The sequence below is a fragment of the Cryptotermes secundus genome, unplaced genomic scaffold, assembly GCF_002891405.2.
Source record: "Cryptotermes secundus unplaced genomic scaffold, Csec_1.0 scaffold488, whole genome shotgun sequence".
In the NCBI taxonomy this organism is placed as follows: domain Eukaryota; kingdom Metazoa; phylum Arthropoda; class Insecta; order Blattodea; family Kalotermitidae; genus Cryptotermes; species Cryptotermes secundus.
The window spans coordinates 19,924-35,089 of NW_019736404.1; the positions used below are offsets into that span (position 1 = coordinate 19,924).

Genomic DNA, 15,166 nt, shown 5'->3' on the forward strand with positions numbered 1-15,166 from the left:
GTACTTCACTATAGAAGCACGCTGTGGACGGGACAGCTGAGTTGTTGGAGTTTCATTCCTGGCAGGGGAAAGAGATTTTTATCTCCTCCACAGTGTCTAGACTGGCTTTGGTCCCACCCAGGCTCCTGTCCACTGGGTACAGGGCACTATTTCCTGGGGCATGAAACTGGCCATTTGTCTCCATTTAGTGCTGATGTTAAGAATGACAGGGCTCTGCCTTCACTCCCCCATATGTCTTCATGACATAGTGCTTATTAATTAAGCTCAAGGAAGACCTTAAATTTATCTTAATTCATAACTGATGATCATTCCAGTGTCTTAATTTACATTGTTTTGTGATGTTTTTGGTTTCCATTGTTTGCCATCTGGTATCAGGTATTTGCCTGTTTTGGCTATCTTTGTTTTTCCATTCTTTCTATATTTTAAGACTTGAAGCTTTTTATTTTCGGTTCAGAGTGCAGTATATTTATTTTTGATCATTGTGTATACAATCATGCATACTGATGTGGCTTGTGTTCGTTCCGTAGGAAATGTCCCAGTCTTGTGGTGCAGGCGGCTACTCCGCACCAACATCGCCTCAGCTTCAGAGGTTCTACGGTCCAGCACAGGGGCCTCGGAGACGCCTAATAGCAAACATGAGCAACCCACCACAGCCCATACCAGTTGTTCAGCAGCCCCCTGTCCAACAGGTACAGACAAGTTCACAAAATTCTGAGAATGAGGATATTGTCCACTTGACTGATTTTTTCACTGTAAATTAATCTTATATCTTCTCCACATCACTGAAGTTTACTGCCATTTTCTTTTGATGTCCTTTATAATGTAAAGTTTTCTATATGTCATTATTTTAGCCTGATTTCCTTATTTTGAAAAAAAATATTAGTAGATTTATGCAGTGGCCCTGCTGTCTGGCTGGCTGGTTCCCACCCATAAACGTTTGAATGGCTGAATCAATCTTTATGAAACTTGGTATGTATATCATCGTGTCTGAACCCATCACGGCAACATATTTCATAAATCCTCATGTTAGTCTGTGTGTATCCCCCTTTTTGTTGCCTGACAGGGGCTTGGTAAAAATGTTACTCCAGCAACAAATATACATGTAATAGTAGAAGAATTGTTGGGTGCATTGTTTTCTGTGTGGTCTGCATCTTATCAAAGTAAGGTAGGTGATCAGTTCTTCCCAAACTTAATAATGAAAAGTTTTCACATGTCATTCTGATGCATCAGCTAGTTCGTGTATTACTGCAGATGCACTTATCTCAAAAGTTGATGAAGTGTGAGAATGGATCAGAAGTTAAATAATTCATAACTGATGATCATTCCAGTGTCATTGTTTTGTGATGTTTTTGGTTTCCATTGTTTGCCATCTGGTATCAGATATTCGCCTGTTTTGGCTATCTTTGTTTTTCCATTCTTTCTATATTTTAAAACTTGAAGCTTTTTATTTTCAGTTCAGAGTGCAGTATATTTATTTTTGATCATTGTGTATACAATCCTGTGTACTGATGTGGCTTGTGTTCGTTCTCAGATTCCTGCTACTCCACAAACACAGGCCCACCCAAGTGCCCAGGGCGGCGCCTCTGGTTCCTCACATATGCAAGGACCATTTCAAATGCAAAATGCACAGTCAGCAAGGCCCACTACAGGTACAAAACTGTTGTAGAATGATGTGGTTTTCGGCTGCCGTCTTTAAGATTCTTTTGAGGTGAAGAAACTGGAGAATTTTGTGACGAATTGACTGACTGATCAGCTTCCCAAGGGCTGTGCCACATGGAATTACATAACAGTTTCCTGGCATAACATAATATAATCCCACTTCAGTGAAAACCTTGATATTTGATAAGGAAGGCTATTCCTCCCCAGAGATTTTGTTATATAGGTGTTTCCTTGTATATGGTTGTTTTGTCTTTTTGTCATAAGTAAATATAGGGTCAGAGAAGCATCACTAGCAGAGCTTATTTAATGCCATATATATATGTTGTAATGCCAGGTTTACAGTTGAGATTCAAGGGAGAGTCAGCAACCAGGTCACAAATGGATAGGAAGCATAAAACATGTTACTTTCAAACCTGGAAAAAACATTTATTTCTTGACATATCCCTCACCAACATTGATACATTTGTCCCATCGCTTTACCAGTGTGTCGAAACCCGCAACATAGAAGTCTTCTGACTGTTGTCTCACCCACTTCCACACCTCCGTTTCAACCTCTTCGTCATCAGCGAAACATTTGCCACCAAGGATACAGACGTTTTCCACTGTAAACAGGAAGCATTGCATTATGAATATTTTTTGCATTGAGTCCTCTTGCCCACAAAAATCACATCACAGAATTCTGCTCTTCAGTAGTACACATGAAGCACAGTTGCCATTTTGACTACCAAAACCAGCCTCTGAACATACACATGCACGTCTACTACCTACACTCTCATGAAGCCGGACTGTGCTGGTACCTGGCGACAACTACAGAAAACCTATTACATTCATTACAGCTGCTTTACTTCCATTTGTGACTTGTTTATTGACTCCCTCTATCACACATTTTAATGTTAACACTACAGAAAAAGCATCTTTGATGTATGATTTGTGATATTCCTTTATAATGCATATGAATCTTGCAAAATTCACTAGTTGAGGTTAAATGGACTCAGGTGGATGTCTTTATAATACCGACAGAGTCAGTCAGTCAGTCTTTTATTTTATGACTCCACATGTCAGTGCTTGGCTTTGTGCCTTGAATCTATATTCGCTGACAGTGACTTCAGTAATTTCTGACTTGAAACAGCATTGGCCAACAGGAACATTGCCAGTTAGGCTGAAGTTGTCCTTGTGCATAACTAGTTAAGCACTATGCCATTAAGGCGCATGAGGGGTGGAGGTATAGATCCACATTTTTTTGACCTTGGCACTAGTTGGTGTTCAGCTTCACGCCGCTGCCCCTTTACCTCTGGGGAAAGGGCCACCAGTACCCATTGGAACATTGCCAATTGCACACTTATGAGAACTGTTCAGCTGGATGTGTATTCTGAATGCTACAAGACTGCAACTGCACTCTTGAGCATCAGGAGCTGACATGGAACATCTGATGAGTGCAGTTTGTTTTGGTCCATGTTGGGGCCTGGCATGTCAAATGCATGTGGGGGCAAGGATCATTAAATGGTGACCAATACTATATTACATCTTCATGTGAATATTTTCAAATGGTGGACCTGGCAAGAATTGTTATATATGTATTTTGTAAGTATGTGTGTATATTTGTTTGTCCAGGACAGCAACCAAAGCTTCATGGAATTCTCCCGCTTCCGCCCACATTGATGATGAAGCTAAATAATCGGGTAATAAACGTCACGAAGAGAGAAAACATGCGGAACCCAGCACAGCCCATACCAATTTTTCAGCAGCCCCCTGTCCAACAGGTACAGGCAAGTTCACAGAATTCTGAGAATGAGGATATTGTCCACTTGACTAATTTTTTCACTGTAAATTAATCTTATATCTTCTCCACATCACTGAAGTTTACTGCCATTTTCTTTTGATGTCCTTTATAATGTAAAGTTTTCTATATGTCATTATTTTAGCCTGATTTCCTTATTTTGAAAAAAAAAATATTAGTAGATTTATGCAGTGGCCCTGCTGTCTGGCTGGCTTGTCCCCACCCATAAACTTTTGAAAGGCTGAATCAATCTTTGTGACACTTGGTATGTATATCATGGTGTCTGAACCCATCGCAGTAACATATTTCATAAATCCCCCGTGTTAGTCAGTGTGTATCCCCCTTTTTGTTGCCCGACAGGGGCTTGGTAAAAATGTTACTCCAGCAACAAATATACATGCAACAGTAGAGGAATTGTTGGGTGCATTGTTTTCTGTGTGGTCTGCATCATATCAAAGTAAGGTAGGTGATCAGTTCTTGCCAAACTTAATAATGAAAAGTTTTCACATGTCATTCTGATGCATCAGCTAGTTCGTGTATTACTGCAGACGCACTTATCTCAAAAGTTGATGAAGTGTGAGACTGGATCAGAAGTTAAATTCAGGTTGAATTTTTTTTGTCCGGTCCTGAAAACTGAGACTTTGACGTCCCTTCTGTACAGTATTTTACATTCTTAAAAGGGACTACCTGAACCAAGGGTAAAGTGAAGGTATGAAATGCATTAAGGAAATTAAGGCATGTCTATTTGTATTAAAGAAAACTGGTCATTGGTGTTGGGCTAGTCCCTTTTGGTCCTTGATGCTATTTCAGATGATGTTTTCCAGGCTGTGCACATTCAGGGGCAGGAACCTTTGACTGCATCAATGTTGGCAGCTGCCCCACCACTGGAGAAAACGGTGCTGCTGTGTGAGAGTCTGTTCCCATTGATTCTTCGCATGTATCCAGACGTGGTCCTGGCCCTCGGGATCATCCATGTGCTGTTGCAGACAGACAACTCCGAGCTTCTTCACATGCTTGAACATCACGAGTCCCTCAAGGCCAAGGTAACGAATGAATTTGTGACACAGAAACATCTCAACTTGAATATGGTCTTGTGGGTTGTAACAGCATGTGGTTTTGAGAAAGCCTGGACAGCTGTGTGCTGCTTCGGGTTTCTTGCTTGGCCTGCTAAGAAGATAAACGTGATATGTTCCTCTGAAATGTTTGGTTCATTTCCCAAGTACATGATGATATATCTCAGGAAACCATAGATCTCAGATCCAACAACTTAACTTACTCCTTGCTTCTACAGCCCTTGAAGAACTATCACTTCTTTATGATGTGACCACTCTCAGTTATTTGTAATTTTGCCTCCATCTCTCTTACTTTGACTGGAGACATCCAAGTTTGAAGAAATGGAATAGATTCTGTGCAAGAAATGTTCATATATTTCATCTGCATTGGTTCCTGAGCTTTCCAGTTGCGGGTTAAGTTCGGTGTAAGCACTGGGGTTGAATTTTGCATCTCCTGTATTTCACATTTTTCTCACAATATCTCCCAGAGAACTTCTAATGAATAGAAGAATCCCCTGCACGTTATCTTAACTATGCAGTACATAAAATGCAAATGGATGTCACAGTGGGCTTTTATGAGTTCACATCCTGCTGAAGCTGTTTACTTCTCTCAAGCAGCATGCAGCAATTAAATGTTAATGTGTTAAGTTTTGATGTTTGTGTATTTGCAGTGTTTGAAGTTGATCACTGTTTGTTTTGTGCAGGTTGAAGAAGCTGTGGCTGTGCTTCAGGCCCAGCCGGCTGCATCCAAAGTGAAGAAGGAATAAATTTACATCTCCCCACATTCACCGTAAAACCACACAGTCGTCCAACATAATCTCATGGTCAAGCGTTGATGGTGATGACCTCAAGATGACAATTTAAAGGGAAGACATTCCTATGCAGCTGAATTCCATTACTGCCTGGTTCAGTCACTTGTTTCATTCTTAGGACATTTTCTCCCCCTCTTATTTGAATTGTTAAACTTTAAAGACATACATATGACTTATAAAATGTAAATGTAGCATTGTGGTTCTGCTTATGAGTGGAACTCACCATTGGTTGTCTTTAAATAATTCTCAACACTTACAGTTCTCTGCTTCCTTGACTGTACCGAGATACCATTTGTTGGCTTGTTGTTAGTTTTTCATTGATTTTATGATTAGTCCACAGTTCTTAACTTTTCAAGATTGAGGACGACATGGCATTTCATGGGCTGGCAATAATTTATTTGCTTTATGCAAATTTATATAAATGTCAGCAAATATAATTGATTCATTTTAGTTGTTACATGATAGGTTAGTTATTTCTGAACTTTGGTTTTCCATGTCAATTACTAGAAACCAGGAAGAACGTTCAAATTTCGACCATAGGGTGCAATTATGTAGTGAAGGTTTGCCCATTAATGCAACATTGGTAAAAATGTCTCTCCACAACTTATTGTTTTTTAAAACCCATACATACGTAAAAATAGAAAAATGTGGAAGTACTACCAAGATCGATAACAATTGTCAAAAAAATCTAAAAAAAAAAAATGATTATATAAAGATGTTTCCTGGTCAAAAATCTCTTCAGCAATACTTCAAAATTGGTAGATGAAAATGTAGATCCAACTTCTGGATACGATTTAAGTATCTGAATTACTAATAAGTATAATATGAAATATGTAATTTCATTGGAAAATAAAGGTTAATAATGATCATAAAGTCTTTTCTTTTCAGAGTTTCTTTGCTGTTCCTTGTATTTTGCTTGCTACAAAATGTCATATTCAGTCTGTCCAGTATTCCAGCCACGTGCTTGTGAAATGAGTAAAGTAATTATTTTATTGTGATATAATTTGTTGAGTTTGATGTTCTCACAGTGCCACTATAACTTCCCTTTGCTCCTATTGGTTGTTTCTCCTAGGCGTCGGTGAACATCTACTGGACTGCGTGGTGTCACGTCCCAGAAGACATGATACAATTTGTTTTCATCCTGCTTATAAATAGATTAAAATATTTAAAATGATAAAAACTGTACTTTTGTACGGGTATTAAACTGGCTGTTCACCGTGTAGAAAGATGAGGGTGAGACTTGAGGTTCTCACAGCAGGGAGTATAGATGCATGTTCTGCAGTAGGTAGGTTCCTTTGAAAGATTAGTGGTACCTACCAAACTATGAGGGTTGTACTGAAAGTCATGAGCAACAATTATTTGTAAAGTAACATGCTTTATTATTGACAAACCAAATACACCACCTCAATCTACAGACTTTCTTTATTTTTCCACATAATCGCCACTTATTTGTACACATTTCTCCCAGTGTTCTGGGAGTTTGAAAATTCCCCTTCTGTAATATTCCGTTCCAGCCATCCGAAGACACTGACACATTGCTTTCTGAATTCCTTGTTTAGCGTCTGGACATAACGAGCAGCATTGATGGTTTGCCCAGGTTCCAGGAAATCATCCAGAATAAACCCCTCTGCATCCCAGGAGACTGTGCCCATCTCCTTCACAGCTGATGGCACTGTCTTTGCCGCCTTCATTTTTGATGGAGAATGCAAATGGTGCTATTCCATACTCTGCCATTTCGTTTCAGGCTTGAAATGGTGAAACCAGCTTTCGTCACCTATCACAATACAGGGTAAAAATCATCGCCTTTATGTCGATATCTCTACAGCAGTTCTCAGGTGATGGCTTTTCGCTGACCTTTGTGGTCTTCAGTCAATAACCACAGGACCCAACAAGCACAAACTTTCTTATAGCCCAAGCTTTCAATCATCTCCTCTACTGCACTGCACTGTGCCTTATTCCAAGTTTTCGGGCTATTGTGTCCACAGTCACACGCCTGTCATCTTGAATGAACTCATCCACTCTCTCCTTGTTGCATTCAGTTCAGGCTGTTCGAGGACGACCGCTCCGAGGCTCATCTTCAATGCTGGTGTTCCCATCTTTAAAATGTTTCACCCATCTTCGAACACTGCTCACATCCATGCACACACTTCCATAAGCATGCTGAAATCTCTGGTGAATTTCTGCAGCAGGGATTTCCTCTTTCACAAGAAATTCAATGACAGCACGCTGGCGAAACAACATATTGTCAGCCATTATGTTAGGAGTGATACTGGTCACGTGATTTTTTTTTATTATTTTATCCATAGCTGTAGAGAACTATAAATGGACATGCCAAATATCAACAGCCTCACATCAAAAATAACACAAGTAAAAAACAACACAACATTCACACAGTGATTCATCACTATAATACAGCAATACATCTCAAAATACATTTTTAACTTAATTTAAGAATAATAAATACTCCAAAAAGAGACATAAGAATAAGTATTTTAAACATATAGACAGATTTATTAACAAGCAGTTTATGTCAACAATTAATAATAATAAATACTCCAAAAAAGGCATAAAAATATACAGACAGATGTATCAACAAGCAGTCCGTGTCAAAAATTATTAAAAAATTCTTGAAGAGAATAGAAGACATTACACAACAAACAATTTTTAAGTTCCTTCTTAAAAACATTAAAATTTATTACATTCTTTAATTCAGTTGGAAGGCCATATTTTGGTTCCCATACTAATCACCCCTCTCTTGCTATGCTCAGTATTACAAAATTGTACATACAAATTGTGTTTATGAATAGTGTTATAGCCATGAACATTAGAATACTGGGTGGTATAAATCTTATTTTTTATTATAAAACACAGGGTCTCAAAAATATATAAGGACGTAACAGTTAAAATCTTTAATTCACGAAACAAATTTCTACAGGAAACTCTATTTTTAACACAAGCTATTGACGTCAGAAGACACTCAAGGTTAACACAACAGCTGGTTCCACCTACCACCGTACTCTCTTTTGTCCGCTGTTCCCATGCATGCAAAAAAAGTTGCTCGTGACTTTCAGTATGATCTACGTATACGTCACAGCCCAGAAGATAGTAATCTTGGTAGATTGAGCACATATGAGAACAGGGTACTAAGGAGAATGTTCGGAGCTGGGAGGGACGGAGTGACATGAGGGTGGAGAAACTGATTCATACTTTTTTCAAGAATTATGATCAAATTAAGGATGGTGAGATAGGGGTAGGGGAGGTAATATACAGGTGAGAGTTGGACCTACAGGGAAGAAATCTCTTAGATGATCTAGACATAAATGGGATGATAAAACTAAAAGGTGGAGTGGATGTACGAGGGGGGATCCAAAAATAACGGGAATTTATTTTTCTTATTTTTTATTTTTGCATTTTTATTGAACTGTATATTAGTCCCCTTCAAAGTATTGTCCATGTGCATTAATGCACTTGTCCCAATGCTTTTGCCACTGCTCAAAACAGTGCTGGAATTCTTGAGGCTGGATACTGTTCAAAGCCTTTAGCGTGTTTTCTTTGACTTCATCCACATCACGGAATCGCTTTCCTTTCAGACTTCTCTTCATCCGTGGAAACAAAAAAAAGTCCGACGGAGCCAGGTCGGGTGAGTAAGGTGGATGAGGCACTATCACCATGTTGTTGCTTGTCAAAAACTGTCGGACCATCAAAGCTGTGTGGGCTGGAGCATTGTCGTGGTGAAGCAACCAGTTCCCATTTCTCCACATTTCGGACCGTTTTCGTCGCACTCTCTCTCGTAATCTTCGTAACACATCCAGGTAAAAATGTTGGTTCACTGTTTGTCCTGGCGGAACGAACTCTTTGTGGACAATGCCATTCACATCAAAAAAACAAATCAACATTGTTTTCACATTGGATCGCACTTGACGCGCTTTCTTCGGTCGTGGTGAAGTTGGAGTTTTCCACTGGCTTGATGATTGCTTTGATTCTGGATCGTACCCGTAGCACCAAGACTCATCGCCAGTCACAATTCTTTTAAGAAATTCTGGATCGTTCTGCACTTCACTCTTGAAGTCGCGGCAAACATTCACGCGGTTTTCTCTTTGGTCATCTCCGAGCAAGCGAGGAACAAATTTTGCAGACACCCGTCTCATGTGCAAACCTTCGGTTAAAATTCGCTGGACCGTGCTCCATGAGATGTTCGTTTCCTCAGAAAGTTGGTCAATGGTCTTTCGACGATCTTCATCAATTGCACGTTTGATTTTGGCAATGTTTTCGTCATTTCTTCCTGTCGAAGGACGCCCGGGGCGTGGCATGTCTTCTGTTGACATGTTGCCAGATTTGAAACGGGAAAACCACTCGTAGACCTGTGATTTCCCCAAAGCATCATCATTAAAGGCTTGCCGAAGCATCCCAACAGTCTCGGCTGCAGTTTTCCCTAACAGAAAGCAAAATTTCACGCACACTCTTTGTTCCTTCTGGTCCGCCATCTCACTAATCGCCAAAGGGTTGAAACAGGAACACACACAACAGAGCACCACAGACAAACCACTTAACTCAGACTGACGCCAGCTCACTAACAGTCGTGGGAGACCCCCAGCTAACACCACCTAGCAGCACAACTCGTAACTACAAAGCATGCACGCGCAACAGGTCGGTTCCGGTTATTTTTGGGTCCCCCTTCATATAGATCCATTTTCTTGACTTCTGCACTAGCTGGAGGAGAGGGGTCAGCTTTACCTGCGGGGAAAGTGCCCCTGATACCCGGTGAAGAGGACGTTGGGTGGACCCCAGAGCCAGTCTGGACAACATGAAGTGAAAATTCTTGACCCCACCAGGATTCAAACTCTGACCCCTCGGTCCTCCAGCCACTATACCAACTGTGCTGTCCTGGCTTCAGGTATAACTAAATGGTTCTTAAATGAAGACAGTGCATAGCGGATTTATCTGGCTCAGGATAGGGACTGGTGGTCTCATGTTATGAATAGAATGAAACTTGTGGGGGGGGGGGGGGTGGATACTGGACTGCCTGAGCACTGATTAACTTATTGAGGACTAGTCCATGGAATCAAAGCACTCTTCAGCAATTAAGAATTTGGTTTGCACCTGCAATAAAAAAAATGCATTTCTGTTGTGGTTGGTGGTGTACCAACTTTCCTCCACATTGGGTACCCATTCTACGGTTCAGAAATCATTGCTGATTTTGGCGTTTCCAATGCACATGCATTTTTCTATGTCTCATTTTTACCTGGAAGCATCTAGACATTTCTGTTAATAAGTAGGTCAGATTGTAAAGCATGTGGAAAGAAGTGGCCATACCCAAATGAGGTACTATCCCAGAATTTGCTAGGATGGACAGAGGAAAACCTCAGGATAGGTGATTGGCCAAGATTCAAAATTGCCACCTCCCAAATACAAGTCAAAAATATTATTTGAGCCTGTTTGCTTAATGAGTCTGAATGAGTCATTAGTGAACACTGGGTTTAGAGTGTACTTTAGACTGTACCAAAGGTCTTGGGTTCACATACTTTAAAATGTCTTCCTTTCTGTTATCTCTGATAAGGTAAATCCTTAGTGGATAAGAAGAAAACCCTGCCTCACCACCAAGGTTCAGAGACCATGCAATGTAATTTCCTTCTGTAGGCTATTCATCATTGGAGATAATGGGGCCAGTGTCATAGGTCACCAATCTCAGAAATGGACAGAGGTCAGGAAGGTTGCTAAGACCATAACTGGAGGCATTAGTCACAATAACTGATTTACATGGATAATGTGGAGCAGTTTTGTTTGGCATTGGATGTTGAAGGTGATAAGCTTCGACAGAAAATAGATCACTGTAAGTTATATAGACTGCATGGAGCAGAGGTCCAGTAGAAGCCAGAGGTCTTTCAGCTGCTTGATAAATTCCCAGCACTTTACGGAAGCGAAAGGTTCATTGCTCTTTTCACAGTACTCAATCCAGTGCACACTGACCCACTCTACACCTTTAAGAGCCATTTTAGTAGTTCACTTGTCCAAAGACCTTTAAAAAGCTAACTCTTTGAGTTCTCTGACCCAAATGTTATATTTCTGGTAACGCCCATGCTTGCTAAATGCCCTCTAATGTCCCATGTTATTTCCTAGTATTGAGTACGAGATCCTTGTTCCGCATTTTCTCCAGTCTCCCGTTACTTCTTAGGTACTAATAATATCATGAGCACCCTCAAGCTGCATTTTTCCATTGATACAAGAGACTAAGTTTCAGTGTGAAATTCACACCCATTCAAAACTACAGGTAAAATTACTGTTGTGTATATTTTAGTCTTGTTTTCAGGTAGCAGATGGGAGAACAAAAGCTTCTGTACTCATTGGTAGCAAACATTCTGTGAATTTAATATTCTCATAATTCTTTCATAAATATAATTTGTAATTGTTACCTTACTCCCCAAATACCAAAACCCCACCACATTTTCAAAGGATTTACATTATCTTCAGTGCTGGATTCAGGTAATGTGCTACCCCACTGCTTATTTTGAAGGCCTTCTAATTCCTGCCCTGTGCCACAGGTTTGCAGGGATTCTGAAATAAAGAGATTAATTAAATATATAAATATTTTATTATAAAACGGGTTTCTAAAGCATCAGTGCTGAATTTAATCTAGCCTTGGCTATCTGTATTATAAATTTGTTCTTCAGATGGGACTTGGAACATAATATGTAGTTCCCTTTGCAGTTCTAGACCAACTTCCTTAATGTCAAACAGATTGTGTTTTTCTTCGTGGTTGCCATACACACTGCTGTTTGTTGATTCTGGTGTTATATAATGATCTATTTCAGCTGCAGTGACTACAGATTATTAAATAAGAATGAAATATGACCACACCAAGCATGTTGGTCTAGATGTAATGCTTTAGGCTTGTATTTCGGAGGTCTTTGGTTTGAACCTTAGCTGGAACTGCAGCTAACCTCATTGGTTTACCTTTGTCCCTCCAAGCAAATGCTGGGGTACTCCCTTACACCACAAGAGCTTCCTTTGGAATTCATCTGTTGACCTACAATCAGACACCATACAGTCTCAAAATTGAAAGCATTATAAAAGAAAAATGATCATCAGTGGTGATGAGGTAAGGATTTGGAAGGAGTTCAGGTTATGTTCATTCAGGAGAGCCAGTAATCCAGTTGGAATTCAGATAATGTCGTACAAATCTAGAAACCTACTTCCTTTATTTTATAGGACAGGTGGGGCTGTGGTGTCAACAGGCTTGTGTGAGATCATGTATAACCTTGAAATAATTTCTGAATGAGTCAATTATATGAACTTGCATGCCATTGGAGGTCATCTACATTCATAAATGTCTCTTACCATTGATAATGCTAAGTCTTTATGCAGTCATAACAGGCAGGAGCAGTAACTGGCATGCAACCATACATAATGCTTTAAACAGAATACAGAATAACTTTAGTACAACTGGTGGACAAGTATCATGGCTACAAATTTGTACAATATACAGTTTCTGCATATTGTATGCAATACACGAAATGGAATAGCAAGAAATGTTGAGGTTAAGACTGACAACTTTCAGGTAGAAAGGTTAAGCCACAAGAAATGGAATAGAGCGAAATTTCGAGGTTATGACTGTCAGGTAGAAAGTTTAATAAAAAATACCAGTATTTATAGCAGATACTAAGTTGTGCAATTGACTACCTGGATCACGTTTGTGGGACGCTTTCTTAGCAAAAAAGCCTTCTCTTACAAGCACGACGCTCCTCCTACGCGGCATGTCCAGGAAATTATCCCATTCTATTTCTTCTAGTATCTTCAGGCCAAAATTACGACTTCACATATAATGCAGCAATCGACTGCCTAAAAATGGTTTTACTCCACATGCATTTCTCTAACACCCTCCCCCACAGACGCGACTAAAACTGTACTTGCAGCAAGCTTCACAACGTTCACAACCTTCATAGAGGCAGACAATCTTTACGATAAACCGAAAGTTCCAGAACATATCATAAAACAAATATCGTTTAAATGACAGTTCACGATAACCTAAAAAATTTCAGGCTTCAAAGAATTCTATATGTTTCTAATTTCATTTGTGGTAGTAAGCATAACATTGATATACACAAGTAATATGTTTAACATGGAGATGTACCTTCCTTCGCAAATGTCTACTTCCGTCTCACAATCACATCAAGTGAAAATTCGCATATGACGATACATTACCCCATATAATTGCGGGAATTCAAATTGGTTTCTGTAAGCTCTCTGATTGGTCGAGATCTGTGTGTAGAATCTACATCCACACATAGAGGCAGCACATACCGTGTTTCCCTTTCTCCTTTCTAAGTTGTAACCCCCTGCGCAAGCGTCACTACACCAGTGTTGCCACTATTAAAGTTCCAACCATCGTATTTAATGTATTTTGTTAGAATATTTTTTAAATTGTTATAAAAGCGTTCTGCATTTTTACAGTTGTTATAAAACTGTTTTGCAGGGACTGCTGGTTCAGGGAAAACAACTGTTGCCAGAACAACATGCAGAGAATTGGAAAAGCCACCGCATGTCGTAGATTGTATAGAAGTACAGTGTAAACACTTGAAAGGTGCTTATATTTTTGTTGGGACCTAGCCTGATGTATTTTATCTTGTGAGAAATAATGAACTATTAGTTGATCTTATACTTTAGATATTATTGCTTTTTGTATGTCTGTCAACCAAGGTTATCTTCCCAAAGCTTTTCCTCCATAAGCACACATGATTACACAGTGTACTCACTAAACTTTGGCAGCGTCTCAGAAAGTGAAACAATTTTGCAGTGAATTATGAAAGTCATCTTTAAGGTTTGTGTTGTAAATCTGTGTTGGTTATCTTAGGAGAATACTTAGAAAATGTACATTCTACATCATAGATGCCAGACTTGCATACCTGTAATAAATGATGTACTGACAATCAAATCTTTCAGGCCTTCATAACCACCAAGATCTCTCTTTTTTATTACACATGTAAACTTACACACGAGTTTAAACTCTTTATTTTTACTGAAGCATGAATGTAGTTTTGTTTTACAGCATCAGCTTCCAGGTTGTTGATTTTGTTCAGTTTGTCATTGATTTCATTTATTGTTTCTGACAACAAATTTGTATTCTCCAGCTTCGTTCTAGATGGGCCGAAAACTGAAATTTGCTTGAGTGTAGACCAAGTCAGTTTTTAGCAACCTTTTTTTTTTTAATGCTAGTGGGGTGGGACTAAGTCCCTTGTGCTGCAGCCACTTCTGGCATATTGTACCAGCCCCAGATGACAGGTGAGGGTGATTGTGGAGCAATTGGAGGAATGAAGATTGGCAGGGGAAACCGAAGTACTCTGAGAAAACCTGCCCCAGCTCCACTTTGTCCACCACAAATCCCACTTGAGCAGACCCGGGATCAAACCCGGGATGCCGCAGTGGGAAGCCAACAACTGACCGTTTGAGGTATGGCACGGCCCCTTTTAGCAACCTTAGTTCATTTATCATTAAATATTTCTTGCAATTTTGTGATAGAGGAAGCATCATTCCTGTCAAGTTCATTTACCACAAAACTAAAGGTTTAAGAATTTTCTGCATGATACATAGTGGTATCCAACCAAGTTACCCAGAATGTAATTGCTGGATCTGGGATGAGTTGTATGTCTGGAGCAATATTTTTAAATAGTGTTCTAGCTGGTGTTTTAACAAGGATTTCCTTCCCATTAGCCACTGACTTGTCAGTGTTTTGATAAAGCACATGAATTGTTTCACAGACTCTGCACAAAGCATGCACTGCATACAGATACTGCACATGTATCAATTTAGGTTTGCTCACTGAGATACCTGCCTGCCCATTTATGAAGGCAAATTGAAAAGTCTTTGCCCCT

The 15,166-nt window shown here is 39.7% G+C and overlaps 2 protein-coding genes and 1 long non-coding RNA gene across 6 annotated transcripts in view; 2 read left to right on the forward strand and 1 right to left on the reverse strand.

The window, feature by feature from the left end:
* Nucleotides 1-541: 541 nt before the first annotated feature.
* LOC117282741 lies at nt 542-3,933 on the forward strand. The gene is made up of 3 exons (XM_033753582.1): nt 542-689; nt 1,532-1,649; nt 3,271-3,933. Exons 1-3 carry the CDS (start codon nt 636-638, stop codon nt 3,489-3,491), a joined length of 393 nt encoding a protein of 130 aa, XP_033609473.1. The 5' UTR covers nt 542-635; the 3' UTR covers nt 3,492-3,933.
* Nucleotides 2,160-13,589, reverse strand: LOC111869877. 3 transcript variants are annotated; one of them, XR_002843752.2, is made up of 4 exons: nt 13,429-13,589; nt 12,252-12,324; nt 11,711-11,852; nt 2,160-2,261 (listed from the first exon to the last, which is right to left on the reverse strand). It is a non-coding gene; the product is annotated as an uncharacterized LOC111869877 (long non-coding RNA). The 3 variants fall into 3 exon arrangements; XR_002843750.2 differs by lacking the exon at nt 2,160-2,261 and having other exon boundaries at nt 9,956-11,852; XR_002843751.2 differs by lacking the exon at nt 2,160-2,261 and having other exon boundaries at nt 9,956-11,852; nt 12,239-12,324.
* Nucleotides 13,590-13,656: 67 nt separating this feature from the next.
* LOC111869880 (eukaryotic translation initiation factor 2-alpha kinase 1) overlaps nt 13,657-15,166 on the forward strand; it is a 64,829-nt gene continuing 63,319 nt past the window's right edge. Inside the window, exon 1 of one of the 2 annotated variants that reach the window (XM_023861727.2) lies at nt 13,657-13,878. The gene's annotated coding sequence lies outside the window, so the exon portion shown is untranslated. The other variant, XM_023861728.2, reaches the window with a different exon arrangement.